We start from the raw sequence: 21,431 nt of genomic DNA, 5'->3' as shown, positions 1-21,431 counted from the left end.
GTGTGCATGTGTGCTCATAACCTTTTTTCTCACAAATTATTTTCACCACAGAGACAAATAGATAAATGCAAGGCCAATGCATAAGATTCAGTGGCTTTAATTAGTAGGGAAATAGGTGTAGTCTAGTGCTTTGTTGAAGTTGTAACTCATCTAATTCTCCCTAAACCGGGGTAAAAACTAGGGAGAAGTATTAAGCAATATTTTTCAGTCTGTTTGCAAGTATGAAATAAGTTCAGAGATGTTTCTGTTGGGCTTCAAGTTCAAGGAAACCCATGCACATCTAGATTTTATTAAGTCTCATTAATAGGTCCCATTTAAATATATTCAGGGCCTCTAGTTATATTGTCTATCAGGTAACTCATTCTCCTCACGTTTCCCTCCTACCCCTGCCTTTTTTAGATAAATGTGTTTGGGGAAATATTCATCATCTTGGTAAAATGCAATAACTAAGCAAACAATTAAATATATTAAATATACCAAAAGCTAGATAATCCAACAGCAGTAATGATCTGCAGCAGGTTTAACTACTTCCAGTTCTAGAAACAGATTTATTTTATCACCATTTCTGTGCTTTTTTAAAATCTTCACTTTTTTGAGTGGCAGGATGGAATTTATATTTTTACAAATGCAAGATGGAAAACGATACACAGCTTTTTATTTGGTACAAATATTGACAGCTTGTCCAAGTTCTTTTCTCATTTTTAATGTTGTGGGATTAGAATATTTTTTTCAACTGTAAATAAAATAAAGAGAGACAGTTTGGTCTAAAAGTTAAGGCACCAAATAGAAACAGGATACTGTGAATTCTAATCCCACCTTAGGTACCCAAAAAGTCAGTTGGGTGACTTTGGGCCAGTCACTCTCAGCCCCACTCACATAACAGGGTTGTTGCTGTGGTTAATATAGCAAAAGAAAGGTGTATTAAATACATTCACTGGCTTGAGCTATTTATAAAATAATGAAGGTAGGATAAAAAATAAATTGGCATTATTGAATTGCCTCCCATGTAGTGCCGATTCATGTAACCCAATTCATGCCAAGATGAAAAGACAAGATTAGAAGAACAACCATTTACAATTAGATTGGCTATTCACTTACATTTAAAAGATCACAAGCATCAATAGCAGGTTCACAGTTTTGTCCTTCTCCTTTAACATAGAAGAATGGATGAAAAGTCAAGAGAGAAACTTTATCACTCATAATTCTTTTATAATTGTTTGACATTTTTATCACTTAAGAGTGCCAAAGAGTTAGGAGCCAAAATATTTTGGAAGAGACTTTACTTATAGATGGGACAACTTAATAGAACTATGGCTAGAGATTTACTATCACCAAGGGATTTGAGATATTATTGGGTTAATAATTTTGAACATTCCCATGTGATGTTATTGTAAAATAATAAACTACTTGGATCAGATCACTTGTTTATTTTCTTCGTCGATGGTTATATGGGTGCCTTCAGAAAACCCACAAACAAGGAATGAAGATATTATCTATTGATGTAATATCACACTTCAAAACATTTATTTTCACTACTGTAGCTGTTCAAAGAAAAATCCTTCTTAGGAAGTTCAGGCACTGGAAGAATCAAAGAGAAATTTAGATCTATCTATCAAGCTATATTGGCAAAGACATCAGAAAACTCTCAAAATCAAATTCCGAGGAACCAAACAAGTACAAGAGCAAAAGTCAAAAGGTCTGGCTCCATTTTCATTTGTTCACATCACATTTCTTTCTCTGGAACTGGCTGAAACCCATAATGATCAAGGCTAGGGATCCAGGAATTATGAGCAATACAGAAAGTAGTGAAATTCAGATGCAGATTAGAATTTTACTTTGTGGATCATGATCTCAATTGTGTGGCTTATGTGTTTTGGAAGAAAGAGATTCAAATAATAGCAACTAAAATCATCTGGGTTTTTTCCTTTAGCATATTCTGTCTTTTCTCATTTTTTTGAACCTTGATATCATAATAAAGATTTGAATTCTTAGTCAATCACTCACTAACCTTCATTCTAGGGAAAACCTCTGTAACATATTTTTCCAAATTCAGTGGCAAGAGATTGCCATCCGTTTCCATTTTAGTAAACCATGGCAGAATGGGATTTTTCTAGGAAAAAGTGCCGGGTAGCAACTGAGGTGGCTTCTAACTATTGTGTGGAAAGTTCAGTAAGATTGGATAGATAGTTTGGGCCTCTCCCACCAACCCCACCACCACTACTCCCCAGAGGCAGCAAGCAGGGCCTACTAGAATCTACCACACTCTGTGTATACACATGTACTATGTCCCTTTCCAGTAATGGGTAAACCCACCATTGGGAACTCATTCTATCTTTTTAAAAATCATAACCCAGCTTCTGGCAGCAAACATAAAAATAATCCCAGTTTGATTTACCAGGAATATTTATGCTGTTACGTTTTTAATCAACTAAACTGAATGTGGAATGATTTGGAATATGTTTGCTTTTTATAAAAAATGTTTCTTATAAAGTATCATAATTGTTTATTTCTTTTGAATATTTAGCTGCAATCACCCATGTTAACTAGAAAAATTATAATACTGACTCATAGTACAGATGTTATAATTCAAACATTTGTTTTCAGAATATTAAGTTTTCTTTTGAGTAATCAACAGACTATATAAAAATTTGGAAAATGTAGATGACTTTCAGGCAAAAAATGTGGGATGGATCACTATATTCTGGCAAGTTCTTTTCCAAAGTAAAATATCCTATAATTCCAAGCCAGAATGGTAGAGAGCATTAGATCAGGAGAGACTTGTGTAAAACCAGGTCAGGGAAGATTCCTCCCCACCTCTCTGGCTTTTATGACATGTATTTTAATATCTTCAAAATGCAATGTGAATTCAGTGTAACTGGATGATGTGCTATTATACTGAGCCTCATTGTACAAGCTCACATAGCACACAATGTCACTGTTTTATTTTGGTTTTGTAACCGTTATATAAAGAGAGACAGTTTAGTATAGCAGTTAGGACACATGAGTCTCATTGTAGTCTTAAAATCAGCATTTACACTGATTTTACATTGCATTTACATTCAGCGAAGGACAGTCCTTTTCTCTCATCCTTAGGAAGGAAACAATGGCAAATCTTTTCTTTGCCAAGAAAACTGCAGGGATTAGTCCAGTTGTTTATACTTTTAACCCAACTCAAGTGTTTGTTTAAAAAGTTTATTAGGTATAATATCAGAAAAATTAGATAAGAAAAGTTTGTATTTAATATTACATGTTGTAACAGCAGTGAGGATTATATTTGCACAATATTGGAAAAATGAAGAAATACCATGAGAAGAGATAATTAAGAAGATACTAGACTGTGCAGAAATGGATAGATTGACACTGAAAATTAAGCAGAAAGAAGACACAGAATATTATCAAACATGAAATCTATTTTACCAGTGGTTGGAAAAAAGGGGTGGAGATTAAGAATATATTCAGAATTGTTAAGCAAATTAAATACCCAGACAACATGATGTTTACTAAGCAGTAAGAAATATAATTAATAAAAAAATCAATAAAAATTTTTTTTGGGAGGGAAGTGTTTGTTTAAACAGGAATGCAGGATATAAATTCAATAATATAACCAGCAATAACCAGCTGCCAGCTGGATTAGGCATTACTGAAGAATTGAAGATAGTCTCCATTACTCAGGGAAAAGCATCACAGTGTCATTACCTCCTAGTTTAATAATACATTGCTTTTTCTCCGGCAGCACAAAGTACAGTAGCACACACACAAAAGTCCCTCCTCCCATTCCCTCCCTCCTCAGCAAGTACAGATTCGGTTGAGCAAGAGTCTGCAATCTCCCAGAGAACTTTAGTTGATGGTCTCTGGTCCCAGTGCAACATGAAAAACTACTTCCAAAGTCTTTTAAGGACGAAAGTGTTTCTGCTTCTCTCCAAAATCACCTATAACCAAAAAAAAAAAGGGGGGGCGAGGATTATTTTCCTATTGTATACACAGTATTTCAGAGTTGTAATCTTCTTTCCTCAAATTCTGGTAAAAGAATGTCCTTGCACATCACCTTTGCATGCGAAAAAGTCAGTGTATATATGGAAACGAATTTACACAGTCCCTTTATTCAAACGCCAGGTCAGGGGTATTCTTGTAACGGTTACAGCATATGCGGATCTGATGAGATAATAGCGCTTCTATAAAGAGTGCGTTGGCAATATTGTAGGCAGATATGGACTGCATTCCCCAGAGTCCTCCGCGGCGCGCCTACGGCAAGTGAAGAGTTCTAATGAAAAAAAAGTGGGGGGGTTGCCTTTGGACCGCTCCTTGACCCTAAAGGAATTTCAATGCTGGAAGCGAAGTGCCTATCGCTGTGTTGGCGATATTGGTTTACTACGGTAGCTTCTACTTTCTCTCCCCCGTTTTTCCAAAGCGGTAGACCAGGGTTCTCCCAAAGAGGAGTGGAAAGATCCTCGTGGCAGTGGGTGGTTTGCAGACATGGACACTTCTGGGAAAGTAAGAAATGGTTTGTTCTTCTTAGGGAAGAAGTAAACTAATCTAAGCTGTAATTAACTAATTTAAAAGGGAAATGCGTCTGCTGATTTGTGGTTAATGTTTGGTGCGAGCCCCGCTGTTAAGATATGTAAATGATGGCTGGTGTTTCCCTTTTTTTGTGTAGAAAGTACAGCTTATACCAGGAGTCTCCAACCTTGGGAACTTTAAGTCTGGAGGACTTCAACTCCCAGAATTCCCCAGCCAGCTGGCTGGGGAATTCTGGGAGTTGAAGTCCTCCAGGCTTAAAGTTCCCAAGGTTGGAGACTCCTGGTTTGTACAGTAAACCACAGTTAAGCCAAACCAGGGCTTAATGCACAGTTTAAGATGGCATACCTTCTTTGCATGCTTTCTATGAAATAATGGCAACGGTAAGATTTAATGGAACAATGTGCAAGAATTATTTAGCTAGAAACCTATTTTTTGTTTAATTATATTCAAATATACACTAGACTACAATTGCCCCAAGACAGCGTTGCCACTTGTTGCACTATGGATAATGTTCAGTGTCAGTGGGTAATTTTGTCTTGTTTTGTGCATCAGGATTTACCCTTAAATGGAGAGATCCTAGGTAAGACTTTAGCCGTAGTTATTGCACTATGCGTCATTTAGTAAGCCTAATGCAACACAGATGGGTGGCATTCTCAAAATACACTAGAGTAAAATGCGGTTGACTTCTTTGTGGTTCACTATAAATCCAAACAATATGTTCAGTTGGATCAATTTCTATTTAAATATGTTTACGGTTGAGAGGCGATTGATGTAGGGGTTAAGGCAGAAACAGGGAAATAGTTAGTTCTAATCCCACCTTAGACACCAAGCCAACTGGGTGACCTTGAGTCAGTCACACTCACCTAGCCCTTGGAAGCAGACAATGGCAAACCATTTCTGAAATCTTGCCAAGAAAATCTCAGGGATCTGTCCAGGCAGTCACCAGGAATCAAGATTGCTGTGAAGGCTTTCTACCACCTAAAAGGATTACAATTGCAATCTAATTTCCATACTATTGCAGCCAGATTGGCATCTGAAGTACATATAACTAGGGATTTAGTTTGCAGGATGTTCTAGTGCACACATGGCTGCATCATCCCTTACTTAGAACATACAATATACAACAATGTATAATACATTATCTAATGTGTATATGATTTCTGGAAAATGTATTAGGCCATATTATAAGTCACTGATTGCACTGACTGGGATTAAAAACCTCAGGAAGAAAGTGATTTGTTAAGATAATATTGTTAATGTATAATTGCCCAATGAGGAAAGGGTGCCCTGTTGCACCACTAAACTTGGGGTCATAGCTCAGTTGTAGATCACATTTCATTCACTACTTTGTCCAAGTTTCAAAGTAAATTAAAAATGGACATTTTTTTAGGTAGCTAGAAGCCAGAATTAACATTTTGGGAAAATGAATTCATGTTATGCCACAGAGAATACGAAATTTCTGATGGGAGAAGGAATTTGTCAGGAGGGCTGGGCACACACAATACAATTTTTTAAAAAATATGTATGCCTAGGTTGCTTGCAACTTGCACTAATAGTTGTCTTAAAAAGTAGGAAAGTGCGAACAGTTTTCAACCCCTCTAGTCAGAGGGTGCTCTAGAGATGAGAAAGATTACGACTCTCAGATGTACAGTAGATAACATGATGGACTAATTTCCACTTTCCTAAATGGCAAAGAAATCCCTCCCTCCACATGTGCCTTGTTGTGCTCCTTTATTGCAGAAAATGTGTATTATACAGAAGGGTCCATGGGTTAAAGGTTTTATTAAAATGACTAGAGCATCATTATATCCTTTTGATGCAAGTTCAGCTCCTTTGGTACACATGTACATCTTCATGATGCATGTCCAAAGGCAATAGAGCTTGTGGTGCAACTATGGGATATTAAGTTTCTCATTTGAGCCCTCCTGTGGAGGCCTCTGGTGCTATATCTCAAGGGAGCTGATTACTCTCACTGGAATGGCATAAGAGGCTTTCTCTATGACCCCCACTGTGAGCTGCTACATTGAGAAGGATTTTGGGTGTAGACCAACATGTCATGTTATAATAGTGGGAAAGTTCTGCTACTTGGCTTCATCTACTTTGTGCTTTGCGTAGGATGAGACTAAACATATTTGTTTTTGGCTTGTCTTTCTTAGGTTATCAAATGTAGAGCAGCTGTGGCTTGGGAAGTCGGCAAACCACTTTCTATTGAAGAGGTAGAAGTGGCTCCACCAAGATCTCATGAAGTTCGTGTTAAGGTAGTTCAATTTTTATGAATAATTTTCCATGGTCCTCTATTTTGGAAAGCACTGTTTTGTTCTTAAAGGAAAACTACAACTTGTCACTTCTGTTAATGTGTTTTTCAAGCATTTGCCAAGCAGTTTGCTAAATAAATACTCATACATTGGCAATCCTTAAAAGGCTAAGAGAAAAGTAAATGGGAATTGAAAAGTAAATGTGAATTACATTCACAGACCATGGTGTGCTCTATTTGGGTTTACTACATGTGTCCTGTGAATGCAGCCTTGCTTTTATTAAATTGTCATTTGTAATCTCTAGTTTATGTGCAATTTTTCTGGCACCCCCATTTGTGACCCTTACACTAGTTTTTAAGTATGTTTTGTTTTAGATATTTATGTATTAGATAACTTTTGTTTGGGAGTCACAACAGTGTACCCAGTGCTTCTTCCTACTTGTTCCCAAAACAACAACCCTATGAAGTAATTTGAGCAAAGAGAGAGAGAGAAACTGTGATTGGCTCAGTTACCCAGTGAGCATCTGGGTCTGAGGATAAAATAAAACTATGATCTCCCAATTCCCAGTCCATCAACTCAGTTGCTATACTATACTGGATAAGAAGTTGCAAAATGGATCCCTGAGATTTTGCAAATTGAGGTTCTTTTCTGATCCCGAGAAGTGACACAGTTAATTTAAAGAGTTGTAAATAGATTCTATATGTGGGCTCCCATGTTTGAAAGCACCTTTCAGCTTCCAATCCAGTTCAATGCTCAGCTTTGCTGCATAGGTCTGAATGAAAATAGTGGGGTGGACAGGAATGCAAAGAATTTGAGTTTGCTGCTATTAGTTTTGGCATAACCTCCCATCTCATTTTCCCGAATGATGAGAAGATTGGGGCATGAATGCTTCCTAGTCCAAGAAACTTATGTGATATCATTTTGAAATTATCTTACTTCAGTGCTTCATTTGACATAAAATATGGGATATTTATCTTTCATACTTCATATGAAATTCCATGCTAAATATTATAGTTTACAAAATGGCTGTATAAAGAAGACTGCTGATAAATTAGAGCAGCATTTCCCAGTGCAGTTAGAAGAAAGGATAAATTAAGGCATGCACACAAGATAAGATTGTGCAGGATAATTTGAAGAAATGTGAATCGGAACACTTTGATCCGATTAAGGAGGAAGCCTTCACAAACATGTATACCTCTTGCAATGTGACAGTTTGAATCAGGAATCCAAAATGGCACGGGAAGAGCCATCAAGTTGCCAATGCCATTGATGAGCACTGCTTTGATATCAGGGAGACACGAATTGGGATTGACAATTTCTTACCTTGCACAGAAATTGCAGTAGGCAAGCAAGTGTTTCGTGGCTTACATGCAACATGACTTACTTAAGTCACTGGTGAAAAGTATTTTGCCCTGTTTCCAAAATAATTGCACCCTTACGAAAAAATTATACCTAGAAGCCAAAACGTTGGCTAAATATTGTTCATTTTGAAATAATAGAAAATATTTGTAGTTCGGGTTTTAGATTAGGTTTAGATTAGGTTTGGTTTGCTCTCCAAATTTGTTTCAGTTTAGTTTCTGAACATTTCATTAGGTAACATCATCAGCAAGATTGTCTTAGCTTATGTCTTGTGTGCCAGTGTGATCAGTTGGTCATTTGGTTGGTTGTTTATTTGGAGCTCAGAATTTAACTATGGCTCCAAACGAACAACCAACCAACCAAATGACCACACTGGCACACAAGACATCTATAAGCTAAGGAGAATAGGACAAGACAATCCTGCTGATGATGTTACCTATTTTGATAACAAAACGTTAATAGCATGCATTCCAGAGGTGGTATTCAGCAGGTTTTGACCAGTTCTGGAGAACTGGTAGTGGAAATTTTGAGTAGTTCAGAGAACCAGCAAATACTACCTCTGACTGGCCCTGCCATCTACTCTCTGCCTCCCGAGTCCCAGCTGATCGGCTGGGTCTTCTTTTGTTGCCCTTCACAGGAGAACAGAGCTGGAAAGCAGTGGGTGGGGAGAGGATGGAGATTTTACAGTTTTCTTTCCCCTGCAAACAGCATTTTGGTCTTTGGCATCAGAGTAATAGCATTTTTACATTTGTGTTTTTATCCATTGTTTAAAATCCATTGGCTTGTCCATATTCATATGAGACTATTATGCATAGATCTTTGGAAGCCCCTAGTAAATACCCACATAACATCCGCTATGGTTGGACATAAGTTATTCTCTATTATAGACATAACTTTGTTCTCTATTATAGATAATAGCCACCGGAATATGCGGGACAGATGACCATGTTCTGGAAGGTTCTTTCCCCAAAGTAGAGTATCCTGTAATTCCTGGCCATGAAGGAGCTGGAATAGTGGAGAGTGTTGGGCCAGGAGTGACATGTGTGAAACCAGGTACAGAGAAGAAGCCCTCTGGCTTTTTCATGTGCATCTCAATATCTTCAAAATACAATGGGTATCCAGCATAATTGCTATATGCTACTACATATGCTATTACATGGAGTCTGCTGTCAGGTTAAAAATGTGATTTTGCTGTCGTAGCCATTGCCGCTTTTTCACTTGCTACAAACTCAGGGGTGGGAGGGGAATCCATTCTGGAATGCCAGGCCCAGGTGGAAACAAGAAACCATCCCATGGGAACCAAGGTCATCTTGACAGATGCTTGACAAACACCTAGACAGTTTCCATAACAATAGCTAGACACCTAATTGGACAATGTGACCTGCGCTAGTTGGGGGGGGGAGATTCAATTATTTAACTACATGAAAATGGCAGGAATTAGGCAGAGTTGGTTTTGCTTTCAATCTATACTGATATGATGTACTCAGTAAAGAATAGCATAAAAAGATTGGATCATCTCGACCGTGCTTCCTTGGTTGGGTTCATCAGTTGGAACCTTGACATCTGCATTGTACAGAACTGAGCTCCGATATTACAGAGCGTGATTCGTTTAACTACAGGTAGTCCTCGACTTAAAACCACCTGTTTAGAGACCATCCTTTTCTGGGCCCTGAAAAAAAGACATGATCAGCCCTCACACTTATGACCTTCTCAGCGTCCCCATAATCACCTGATCAGAATCCAGGTGCTTGACAACTGATATGTATTTACGATGGTTACAACATCTCGGGGTCATTTGACCACGATTGGCAATTTTCCCAGTCGCCTTCTGACAAGTGAAGTCTACGGGGAAAGCTGGAATCCCTTATTGATCCCATGATTCACACAACAACTGAAGTGATTTGCTTCACTGGGAAAAAAAGCTCCTAAGATTGGGTGTGACTCACTTAACAGTCTTGTTTAGCAAGAGAAATTCTGGCCCTAATTGTGCTCATAAGTTGAGAACTACCTATATGGACTGTATTTATAGCACCATTTTTCCTAGATTACACCAGAGGTCAGGTTAGTTTGCAATTCATTGCAAGAATTTATCTGTCATGCTCTAGATATTTAGACATATCTAGAGCAATTGTGACTTAGTGTCCCTTCATCATTCCATTCTTCCTCTTCCCAACGAAGCTGTATGTATAATAAAAGAAATTTTCTCTTGCTCAGATCTGTACTCTGCTCCCCTGATGAAGTAACCTTTGATCTATGAAAACTTATGCAATGATGGTGCAAGGATTTGCCATGAACCATGGATAGCAAAACTGAATTGTAGACTGAAGTTTATACTTTAAAACCACTAATGCTAAGTTCATCCAATATGCTAAGACATGGTGTAGTATGAATGAAGAATGATTAAATATGGTTAAGTGAAATTAACTGCTTCTAAGACATCTGATTTAGTACTGCTTCTCCCCCCAAATTCACAATGAATTACAATCTGAATTTTAATGAGTGCATTCAGAAGGCTGTTTCAACTATGGCAAATACTGTATATCAGGAAAAGTCTGTTTTAAAATTTTTGATTTATAAAAATGTGGGTAATAAACATCTTTTGATCCAGAGATTTCATGTTTTTTTTCCTTTGTATTCGAAGGAGACAAAGTTATTCCTCTTTGTCTGCCCCAGTGTGGAGAATGCAACTCGTGTTTAAAATCAAACACCAACTGTTGCCTGAAAACCCAGTGAGTTCCTTTAAAAAAAAATTTTTGTATTTTTTTGGATTCAGGACATTGCACATCAAGTTTCTTTTCTTACTGACAAGTCCATTTATCTCTGAAACAGCATTTCGGAACCACAAAATCTGATGCCTGACAAAACCAGTAGATTCAGCTGCAAAGGGAAGCAAATTCATCACTTCCTTTGGATTAGCACTTTCTCTGAATATACAGTCATGCCTGACTCTACCGTTGTTAAAATTGATGATGATGCACCTCTTGATAAAGTCTGTCTTTTTGGCTGTGGATTCTCTACTGGTTATGGGGCTGCCCTCAATACAGCCCAGGTGAGAAAACCTATTTAGAAGTTGTTGATGAGCTCTCAAATTCTGTGCCACTTAAGAACTTCTCCATCAATTTGTTCTGCTGCTGGGAATAGCTTGAATGTATCGCAGCTCTCTTTCTCCATGACTCCATAGGTTACACCTGGATCCACCTGTGCTGTTTTTGGTTTGGGAGGCGTTGGACTCTCTGTGGTCATGGGATGCAAAACCGCTGGAGCATCTCGTATAATTGCGATCGACATTAACAGCGAAAAATTTGGGAAGGCAAAAGAACTGGGAGCTACAGAATGTATCAACCCTCAAGATTACAAGAAACCCATTCAAGAAGTAGTGCTGGAAATGACTGGACATGGTGTAGATTATGCCTTTGAGGTTGCTGGATGTTTGGAGACACTGGTATGTATTTAATCAACATGTATTGGCTCTTTTGCCATTCAACGCTAGATTTCAATGAAAGAATGGTCTTGATTTAAAAGACCATTCCGGATGAGACAACATCTGCTACTACCAGCTATGTGAATATACCTCATTTGTGTAAACAGTCACCATTTTACTTTATTTGCATAAATCCATTCTTATGCAAGTGATATAAATAGCATCAATATGCAAGTGATAATACAATTTAAATCATTAATCTAAATTTAAATGAATTGTCTGAATTACTTTGGATATAATGGACTTAGTTTAATATTTTGGAGATCTATTGGGGCACAGATTTTGTCCACTGTATTCAAAGATGGAAAACGGCAATCCATTAAGTCTGGATACTACTGTATGCATATTTTCTCCAGGTTTGCTGTATTGATATTTTTTTTTGAACTATTTGTCACTACAGTAAAACAGTTATTTCATAAAAATCAGCCCAAAGGATCATCTGATTCGGTGTTCTCTGTCTCCCAGTAGCCTAATAGGTTCATTTGGGAAACTGTCAAATGGGATGAGCCTGATAACATCTGGTAAGGTTAACCAGTGTTTATTTTAAACTTTTATGAGCTGTAACTCACTTGATCAGTGGCTTGACTGAGTTTGAAATACACAGGTATAAGGCAGAATGGGATGGGGAAGAAAAGGAGATGGCACAGTAGTAATATAGATGAAAATTATCCAGGAAAGAGTCTTAAGCGCCTAATCATTTATCAAGCTGTACTTTAATCTCACATCAATCCTTATATTTATAATCTCACATCACTCAAGCCCTTCTGCATTTTATAAAGTAATCTGTAACTCATGAAAGTTCAAAATAAATATTGGTTAATCTTAAAATCTTTCTGATTTTTGGCTTCCTTAGACTAACATGGCTGTCTTTCTACAATATCTCAAATAGTATAGGCATCAACTCGTAAAGCATTCCTGGCCTGCTATCGAGTTGCCAAGGGCAGGAGAGGGGAGAACGGGTGCAGCAGCACAGCAGCGATGGCCAGAGGCACATTCCACGAATACTTTTCTCAAGGCTGTATCCCAGAGGCATGATCTCTGCAGCCCACGAAGGTGCTTCATTGGAGAATGTGTTTTATGACACTCCCTGAGGGGAGTGGGGAAACAGAGTCATAGTTGAGCCGTAAATTACGTGAGGCAGAGCTGACTTCACTTGGGTACATGCCGACATGTTGCTCCTAATAAATAACTGTATTTCTTTTGAAAATTGGCTCAAGGCTCATGGTTTAATTAGGGCATCTGTCAGAACCCTGAAAATAGGGATATGAGTCCTGTTCCCTTCCTGCTTCTTGGCAGCTAGGGTTTAAAGCATTCAGAGAAAGTAAATGGCCATCAAGACAACAAATGATAGTTCATCCCTCTATGGATCAGTTTTTGGGGTGTACTGGTTAAGATCTTCAATCAGGGTTGAGGAGAGACAAGTTCAAGTCCATGGTCAACCACAAAAACTCACTAGTTTCCTCCTTTGAACAACCTCATTTGGTAGCCATGACCATTTCTCAAGACAATGAGTTCATAGTACATTCTGTAAAAATGGGTCCTGCCTTCAGGCAGACTGCCAAGGAAGCCCTCTGTGTTTGAGATTAAACTCTTGTGTGTTAGTAGCTAGAGCCTATGCATGATTCAGTTAAGGCAGGGTGGTTGATCAAATCTGTTTTTTATTTTATCTAAAAAAAATTCATACAGCTGCTCATCTCAAAACAGCAACCCTGGACAGTGTTTAATAATCAGATAAAAAACAGCAAATATAAAAAGAAAAATTATAATTAAATTGATCTTCTTAAGAAGCAGATGGATGGATGCTATTTCGGGATACTCAACTGTCAGTACTGAAAAAAATAAACTGATCAGCTTTCCAGAAAGATCCGAAATCCTTTGGAATGCTATCAACAGATTCAGGTGTAACTTCAGAGAATTGTTGCTAAAAAATCATTTTGGGAAATAGGTAGCTTACTGTGAGGCATGTGCATCAATAGTGGCTGTATGCAGATTGCAGAACATTCCGTATACATTTGCTTTATACTAAGTCAGCTGTTATTTATCTTTACCATTTCCAGGGTCAAATACAGTATTTTTTAATGTTCATCCATCGTCCCTTTTTTCTTTGCAGGGCAAAAACTTTCTTAATGTCTTCCCTTTTTTTCAACCAGACAGCTGCTTTGGCCTCTTGTCACATGGGCTGTGGGATCTGTGTAGTGATAGGGATGCCCCCCTTAGGTGCAAAATTCTCCTTGGATCCTATGCTGCTTCTTACAGGGCGCACCATAAAAGGGAGTTTCATTGGAGGTACGTTGACAGATGAAAGTTAAGTGAATACACTCAGAAACAGGTATTTTATTTGACTTTTTTTAGTATGAAATGACAGTGGAAATGATGGTATGTGAACATACCTATAAACCAGAGTTTGTCCTAGGATAATTGTTTCATTTGATTTGTGTCTGTATTACAGATAATCCTTGTTTTATGACCACAATTGACTCCAAAATTTCCAATGCAAAACAAGGCAGTTGTTACATGAGGTTTATCTCATTATATGACCTTTAATGCCACAGTTGTTTAGAGAATCTCTGCAATATCCCCATGGTCACATGATCAAAATCCAGACGCTTGGCAGCTGACTCATATTTATGATGGTGGCAGTGTCCCAGGGTCAAATGATCACCACTTGCAACCTTCTGAAAAGCAAAGTCGAAGGGGAAACCAGGTTCACTTAACAACCATGTTACTAACTTAACAACTACAGTGATTCACTTAGCAACAGTGGCAAGAAAGATCATAAAATGACACCAGGTGAACCGGTTGTTAATTTTATGGCCAGTTCAGTGAATCGGCAAATCCCACCCCTGGCTGGCCCCACTCACCCTGCCCCTCCCAGGACTCCCCATGTGGCCCATTTTGGATCCCAGGTAAGTGTAGGAATCACACGGAGCCTTGGGGAGAGGTGAAAAATGGGCCTCCCGGAAGTTCTGGAAGGCTGGAAATGGCCCCGTTTCCAGCCTCCAGAGGGTCTCTGGAGCCTGGGGAGACCATTTTCGCCCTCTGGAGAGTTGAGAAAAGCCTCTGGAGCCCAGGGAGGGCAACTTCCCCCCCATGGCCCATTTTTGTCCCAGGCCAGGGTGGTGCAGTAGGCCAACTAGGCCATGCCCACCATGGCCATGCCCAGCCAGCAACTGGGCAAAGAACTGGTTGCTAAATTTTTTGAAGCCCACCCCTGCAAGCCAGGTTTTGTGAGGTGGGTGGCCATATAATTATGAGAGAGAGATTGAGAGACAGGGAGAGAGAGAGAGACAGAGAGAGAGAGAGAGAGAGAGAGAGAGAGACAGAGAGAGACAGAGAGAGAGACAGAGAGAGAGAGAGAGAGAGACAGAGAGAGAGAGAGAGAGAGAGAGACAGAGAGAGACAGAGAGAGAGAGAGAGACAGACAGAGAGAGAGACAGAGAGACTTACTTCATCTGGATACCAGGTTAGGAAAAAGCTGCCATCTTTCCTCCAGAAAATGAAGCAGCAGTTAAGAGTAAACATTTAGCAATCCATGTGCTTCCAGTTTTACTTTATTCTATATTTGATTTTACAATAAAAAAAATAATGTTACTAGTTTTGTTATGAGCATTTTTGTGATTTGCCAAAAAAAAAAAAAAGTTTGACAAATTGCAAAAATGTTCATGGGAAGCAGAGCCAACATCTAGTAGGTTACATTTGGTTTTGTTTCTTCTAGGCTGGAAGATGAAAGATTCAATTCCTCAACTGGTCTCCAGTTACATGGAAGGAAAATTTAAACCAGATGTTCTGATCACCCACATTTTACCATTCAGTGATATTAGGAAAGGATTTGATTTGCTTCGTGCTGGAAAGAGGTGAGATTTCTGTCCCATCGTGACCTACTTTTAACAGAAGTAGTTTCAGCTCAGACTTCAGTTTGAATTCCAAAAGCCAGCTTGGTCTAGTGGTTAAGATACAAGGCTAGAAACCAGGAGACTGTAAGTTATAATCCCACCTTACACATGAAAGCCATTTGGGTGACTTTGAGCCAATCGCTCTCTCACACTCCAATCCACCACAAAAGGAGGTTGATGTCGGGTAAATGGGAGGAAGGAGTATTCAGTATGTTTTTTGCCTTAAGTTATTTATCAACATCATAAATACAGGTTATAAATAAAACAAATTCAATTTCATCTACACATAGAGCAAATATTAATTTTGTAGAGTTGCCAGGAAACTGAAGTATTTGCTGTACTTTTCTTAGCTACGCTGAGTCTAAGACTTCTCTAGTGAAAGTTAAAGGGTAATTGAAAGAGTGCATTTTAAAGCCTTGTAAAGGCTTAATTCTAGTCATTCTTTGTTCTAATGAATTCTATATACACAAACCCCTCCCCAGAAAAAAATAGCCCCAACTGGCAGCCATATCAACCAGATCTACTCACTTGATCAAACTCAGAATCTCGGAGGAGATGACATGATTTTAGGAATCCCAGGTCTAAGTCACTTTAAACAATAAGCTATAATTTCTTCTGCACCTAGATGCAAATTGGCAACCTGAACTTAAAATTAGCATGATGTGGGCTCTGGGGGATAAACCAAACATTGACCTGGCTATAGCAGTTTGTCCCAATTAAAGCTTTTAAGTTGCACACATAAATAACCTTATATAATGCATAAGACAAGCCTGGAAGTTATAATCTAATCCAGAGTCACTCCTAAGTTGTGTACCCACTCATTTTGGGAGAGTGTGATTTCATCAAGAATAGCTCCGCGCAAAACTTAAGAGTCATGGCCTTTCACAGTGAATATTTTTGTCTTATGTGGATTCAGTTTCAATTTGTTTTCCTTTATTCAGCCCATCACTATCCTTAGGCATACCTTCAAGGGAGTTACACCATTTCCTGATAGGGTTACCTAGAGAATTGGATTTCAAGGTCCTTTCCCAACAGTTGATGTGTTTATTTTAAAAGCGCTGTAGATCAAAAGGAGCCTTGAAGAATTTCACATGCCAGTTTGTTCTTTGTGGAGCACTAGGTCCCAAGTAACACCATCTGGGACTATCCTGCCAGATAGGTAGGAAACCACTCAAAACAAAGCCCCTCTCCTGCCCTTTGGAATATCTTGCCATCTGGTGTGATTGGCTCCCAACCTCCTGACTTTTCATAAGAGTTTTAAAACCTGGTTCCGCTAGATGGCTTGGGGACCCAATTTGGGGGGTGGAGGTGGCTTCACATTTGAGATGGTGACTAATATCTACTGACATATATTATTGTTAATCTTGGAATATGGGAGACAGGTTGTACAGTTGAGAAATGTGACTGCTGCACTTGTTTGGGGAAATCCCATCTCATCCATTCCCACATGTATCTGGCTCCCTCCTTCTCCATCTTGTGTTAAGTGGTTTTATTTTAACTGCTTTGTCATTTTATATCTGATGATTTTAATGTTTTCATGCTGTAAGCTGCCCAGAGTCATTGGGTGGCAAATAAATTTAATAATAAAATAAAAATAGTTTCCCAAGGCTGCAAAGTTGTCCAGAAAGATGCCATGGCCATTGAGATGAGGAGCTTTTAGGAGAGCTAAGAAAGTCAGAATTCACATCCCCTTTGTTCATCTAGGCAGCTTCACTTCCATGCATGTCGTCAGCATTTTTAACAAGGGGCTACCAAATGAGGTAAGACTGTGAAATTACTTTGCAAATTTTTTGCCTTGTGCTGGGCTCTCTGTTTCTGGCTTTCTTCTAATGTCGAAGCAAGATTGTTGAAGTAACTGATAAGTGGCTGAAGCAAAGGTCTGTGAGGAAATAAATGTCAGGAGATTCCTCAGATCTGCATGCAACCTTCATTGTTGAACTCCCAGATTCTTCTATTGTAATGTGAGGTGCCATTCTTTGTGGCCCACATCTGCTTGACTAGATGAGTTTCCCACAGCACTGATTTCTTACGAATGTCAAATGCTGTTGTCGTCACATTTCCACAAACAAGTGCAACTGTCAGATTTCCCAACAGCCTAGCCTGCCTTTCCCATATTCCAAGATTAATAATAATATCTGTCAGCAAGCTTTGAAAATAGGAAATCAGTCACAGGCCCTGAATTTAAACATACTTGTGTTTTGATCATTTTTCTTTGCAAGAGGATGTGGAAAGTAAAGCCTGTGTTTTATTTTTCAGCATTCGTACTGTCTTGATGTTCTAACTGGCTCAACTTGCTGAATCTGTCTGGAAGTCTTTAGCACGGAACCACGAAGATTACCCTTTTCCTTGGCCCTCTGTTCTGAAAATACTGGAAAAAGACACTCCTATTTTGTTTCTCTGCATGTTTATGTTTAGGCCATAGCATAAACGACATGATTTACAAGATGGAAAGTTGATTTTACTTGGCCCCAGATGCAAGAAAAAAAAAATCCAAGTGATGTTCTTAGTTTTAATTATCACACAAAGAACAGAATCCAATTTTAAGACTCCAAAGGGGCGGGGATCAATTGTATCTACATAAAATGTAGAAACTCATGTTTTTCACTGTTTAGCCTCATGGTGTTAGGATGTAACATGATTCACTAATTGAATTATACCAGAAGGGCTCCTGATTAGTGAAGAGAAGTTATGACCACTCACTCTTGACTGCTTTAGCCATACAATATTATTTCCATAGCAGTGGTGGGATGCAAAGTGGTTTACCACCGGTTTGGTGGGCATAGCTGGGCCCAACAGCAGATCATTGGAGTGAACTGGTTTACTCTCAGATGATTTTTGGAGCTACCAGTTTGATCAAACCAGGCCGAACCGGTAGAATCCCACCCCTGTTCCATAGCATTTATTCTGTTAAAATCGACCCAAACCTCAAGGCAGTCCCTTGATGCCAAAAGCAGCTGCTCTCCTTTGGCAGTTCAGGGCAATCTCCCTTCAGTTTCTCTGCACTGAAGTTCTCTTGTTTTACCAATAAAGGAAAATATTTATAGGTCAGGGTTGAAATGAGGGGTCCTGGATGCTCCCTGAGCGTGGTGCCTGATGGTCTTACCTAGTTTGAGCAATGAAATGTCTGCAAGAAAGCAACCAAGCTCAGAGAGCACCCAGGGCCCCTCAATTCTCTTGTTTAGCCAGAGATCAAGGGGAGACTTGAATTTAGGCTTCCTTGGTTTCAGTCCAACACCTCAACCCATTGCACTGGCCGTCATAAAGCCTGGATGCCTCTGCCACATAGTCTTATATCAAAAGATGTGAGACTTACTCTTGTTTTCTCTCCTGTTCATGTTTCCTTACCACCCATAGCTTATTGTACTGAATAGAACTGTCTTGGGCTTGCCTTCCAATCATGCAAACTCTTGAGTAAATGGAATTAGTCAGTGGAACCAAAGTTTCTATCAACAGCTCCAGTAATTGTTTTATATGTCCTTAATTGTATCATGCAAGCCAGTGGTGGGATTCAATTTTTTTTTTTACCACCAGTTCTGTGGGCGTTGGCTTTGTGGGTGCGCTTTGTAGAAACTTTGTGCGATTCATGCGTGCAGAGGGTTTGCTACTGACCTTCTGCAATCCTGGGCTCTCACTGTGTCTTCAACAGCTGACGCTCAGCAGTCTGCTGTGCCGTACAAAGCAGCTGAGCTTCAAAACCAGGAAATAAAGGTCAGAATAGAGGCAGGGCAGGTGGGTGGGCCCAGCAGCTGATCATCGGAGCAAAGGGGTTCACTCACAGATGATTCTCAGAGCTAGCATTTCAGCCAAACCAGGCCAAACCAGTAGAATCCCACCACTGATGCAAGCCCGATCAATAGAAAAATATACATACAGTCTCATTCAAGGATCAGCCCTGATTCAAAGTGGATAAGCATAGCAATTTTGTTTTTAAAAGCCTGGAAAATCATTATAAATGCAACAAATATCGGTTGGGTGACTTTGGGCCAGTCACATACACACAATCCAACCCACCTCACAGAGTTGTTATTGGGAATAGGGGAGGAGAAAGGAGTATTATGTTCTCCGCTTTGAGTTGCTTACAAAAATAGTAAAGGAGGAATATAAATTAAATAAATACAACTTTTTGACTTTGCTTTAAAGTTTTCTTCCTTGACTTTTGGCTGAATAGGGTTAATTTAAATTTCGCAACACATAGCAGTAAGGAAAATCTTTAGTCATGAATCATGTCCACATTTTTCCATTGCAGTATTTTATAGTTCTTTTAGCCAACATCCATTTCCCTGGTGACACCATGATTAGAATGCAGTATTGTAGGCTTAGTCTACTCACAGTCAGCAATTCAATCCTGATGTGGCTCGAGGGTGACTCAGCCTTCCATTCTTCCGAGGACAGTAAAATGGGGGTCCAGATTATTGGGGGAAATATGATGCCATTGTACATTGCTCTGAGAGTGCTATAAAACGGGTCTCCAACCTTGGCCGCTTTAAGACTTGTGGACTTCAACTCCCAGAATTCCTCAGCCAGCTTTGCTGAAGCCAAAAGTTCAAAAGTCTTAGTGGCGAAGGTTAGAGACCTCTTCTGTAAAGCTATATATAAGTCTATTGCTACCACCCACACCCTGGAGCTATATATAAATCTATTGCTATTCCTCCCCTCTCCCAAATCTACCAGATAGATTTAAAATAATTTAAATATTGAAGATGGTGTCTATAGTGTAAAGCAATTGATCTCAAAAGTCATACTGATACCAATCCTAAAATCAGAAATCATGAGGGCAAGACTAAACCATGTTGTTACAGGGTCAGTAGCATAAATCAGTCTTCCCTGTATTGAGTACTTATCAGATGTCAAATTCCAGATTACCTAGTTGGGGATTATACAAATTGAAGTCCAACAATTGCAGAGCACTCATCTTGGAAAAGCTTGATGAAATTGGACGTTAAGAACTGTTTGCCAATGGTATCCCTTTATAATTAACCTGTAATTAACTTTTAATGTTATATTTTAACTATTCTTGTCGTATTCTACATTTTTACATTTGGTTGTCCTGTTTTAACATTTTTATATGTTAATATTTTATTTGTACACTATACGGGGTCCCTCTAGGGAGAGATGGGTGATTTCTATAATAAATGAATGATACCTTTCTGGGCTTCAGAATTAAGATGTTGTTTTTTTGTAAAATACTGTCATTATCATTGTAATATCCTTGATTCATGACCCAGTGATTTTCTCGGATCAGATTTATGCATGATATTAGATGTTTATTGAGCTGCTGAACAAGTCACAGCTAGTTAATTTACAGCATATGCCATGCTTAGCAATAAACCATTTGTTTTATTTATCATAAATGATTTTTTGCAACTTAAATAATTTTGACTCTAAACAAATCACAAGCAAAAGTACAGTAACATATAATAATCACAAAAAAATCCATAACCATCTACTGTTAAATCATATAACAAATTCAAAATAATAATTCCTAGTATTAGCCCCTTATTCACCTTGGGCACGTTCAACTGTTTACAACCTAACTACTCTTTGAAAAAAATACTTCCTAAATATCAGGAATGATAATACAGTTCTTGTTCTTGGTGGTAAAACATTTCATAGGAGGGACCTACTAGAGAAAATGCTTCTCCAGTTCCTTCACAATGCACCTCAATAACAAATAATCGGCTCTCAAGCCACACAGGACTTTAAAGAATGTAACCAGCATCCTGAATAGAGCCTAGGAACAGACAAGCTACTGATTCAACTCCTGTATCACTGGTGTTACAAAGCAGTACTACCCGGTTGTAGACAATTTGGCAAGCTGCCGTTTCTCAATGGTGTTGAAAGGCAGACCTGTGGACAGTGAATTAATGGTCCAAATGTAAAGTGGAGGCATGATGATGAAAACCATCATCATCATGAGGGCATGAT

The 21,431-nt window shown here is 38.8% G+C and overlaps 1 protein-coding gene across 2 annotated transcripts; it reads left to right on the top strand.

Moving 5' to 3' along the window:
* The first annotated feature begins 4,255 nt into the window (after nucleotides 1-4,255).
* Nucleotides 4,256-19,634, top strand: LOC113415328 (alcohol dehydrogenase 1-like). Of its 2 annotated transcripts, none has more exons than XM_026672681.2 (9): nucleotides 4,256-4,491; nucleotides 6,675-6,776; nucleotides 9,044-9,185; nucleotides 10,774-10,861; nucleotides 10,962-11,181; nucleotides 11,314-11,574; nucleotides 13,764-13,899; nucleotides 15,329-15,467; nucleotides 17,763-19,634. In XM_026672681.2, exons 1-9 carry the CDS (start codon nucleotides 4,474-4,476, stop codon nucleotides 17,785-17,787), a joined length of 1,131 nt encoding a protein of 376 aa, XP_026528466.2. In that variant the 5' UTR covers nucleotides 4,256-4,473; the 3' UTR covers nucleotides 17,788-19,634. The 2 variants fall into 2 exon arrangements, with proteins under 2 accessions (XP_026528466.2, XP_087819013.1); XM_087962887.1 differs by having other exon boundaries at nucleotides 4,259-4,373.
* Nucleotides 19,635-21,431: the final 1,797 nt, after the last annotated feature.

This window comes from Notechis scutatus, chromosome 4 (assembly GCF_049901735.1).
Source record: "Notechis scutatus isolate UNSWTSFEM ecotype Mainland chromosome 4, rNotScu1.2, whole genome shotgun sequence".
Lineage (NCBI taxonomy): Eukaryota > Metazoa > Chordata > Lepidosauria > Squamata > Elapidae > Notechis > Notechis scutatus.
Note: the sequence above shows the minus strand (reverse complement) of the source record. Positions and strands in the feature narration are given on the sequence as shown.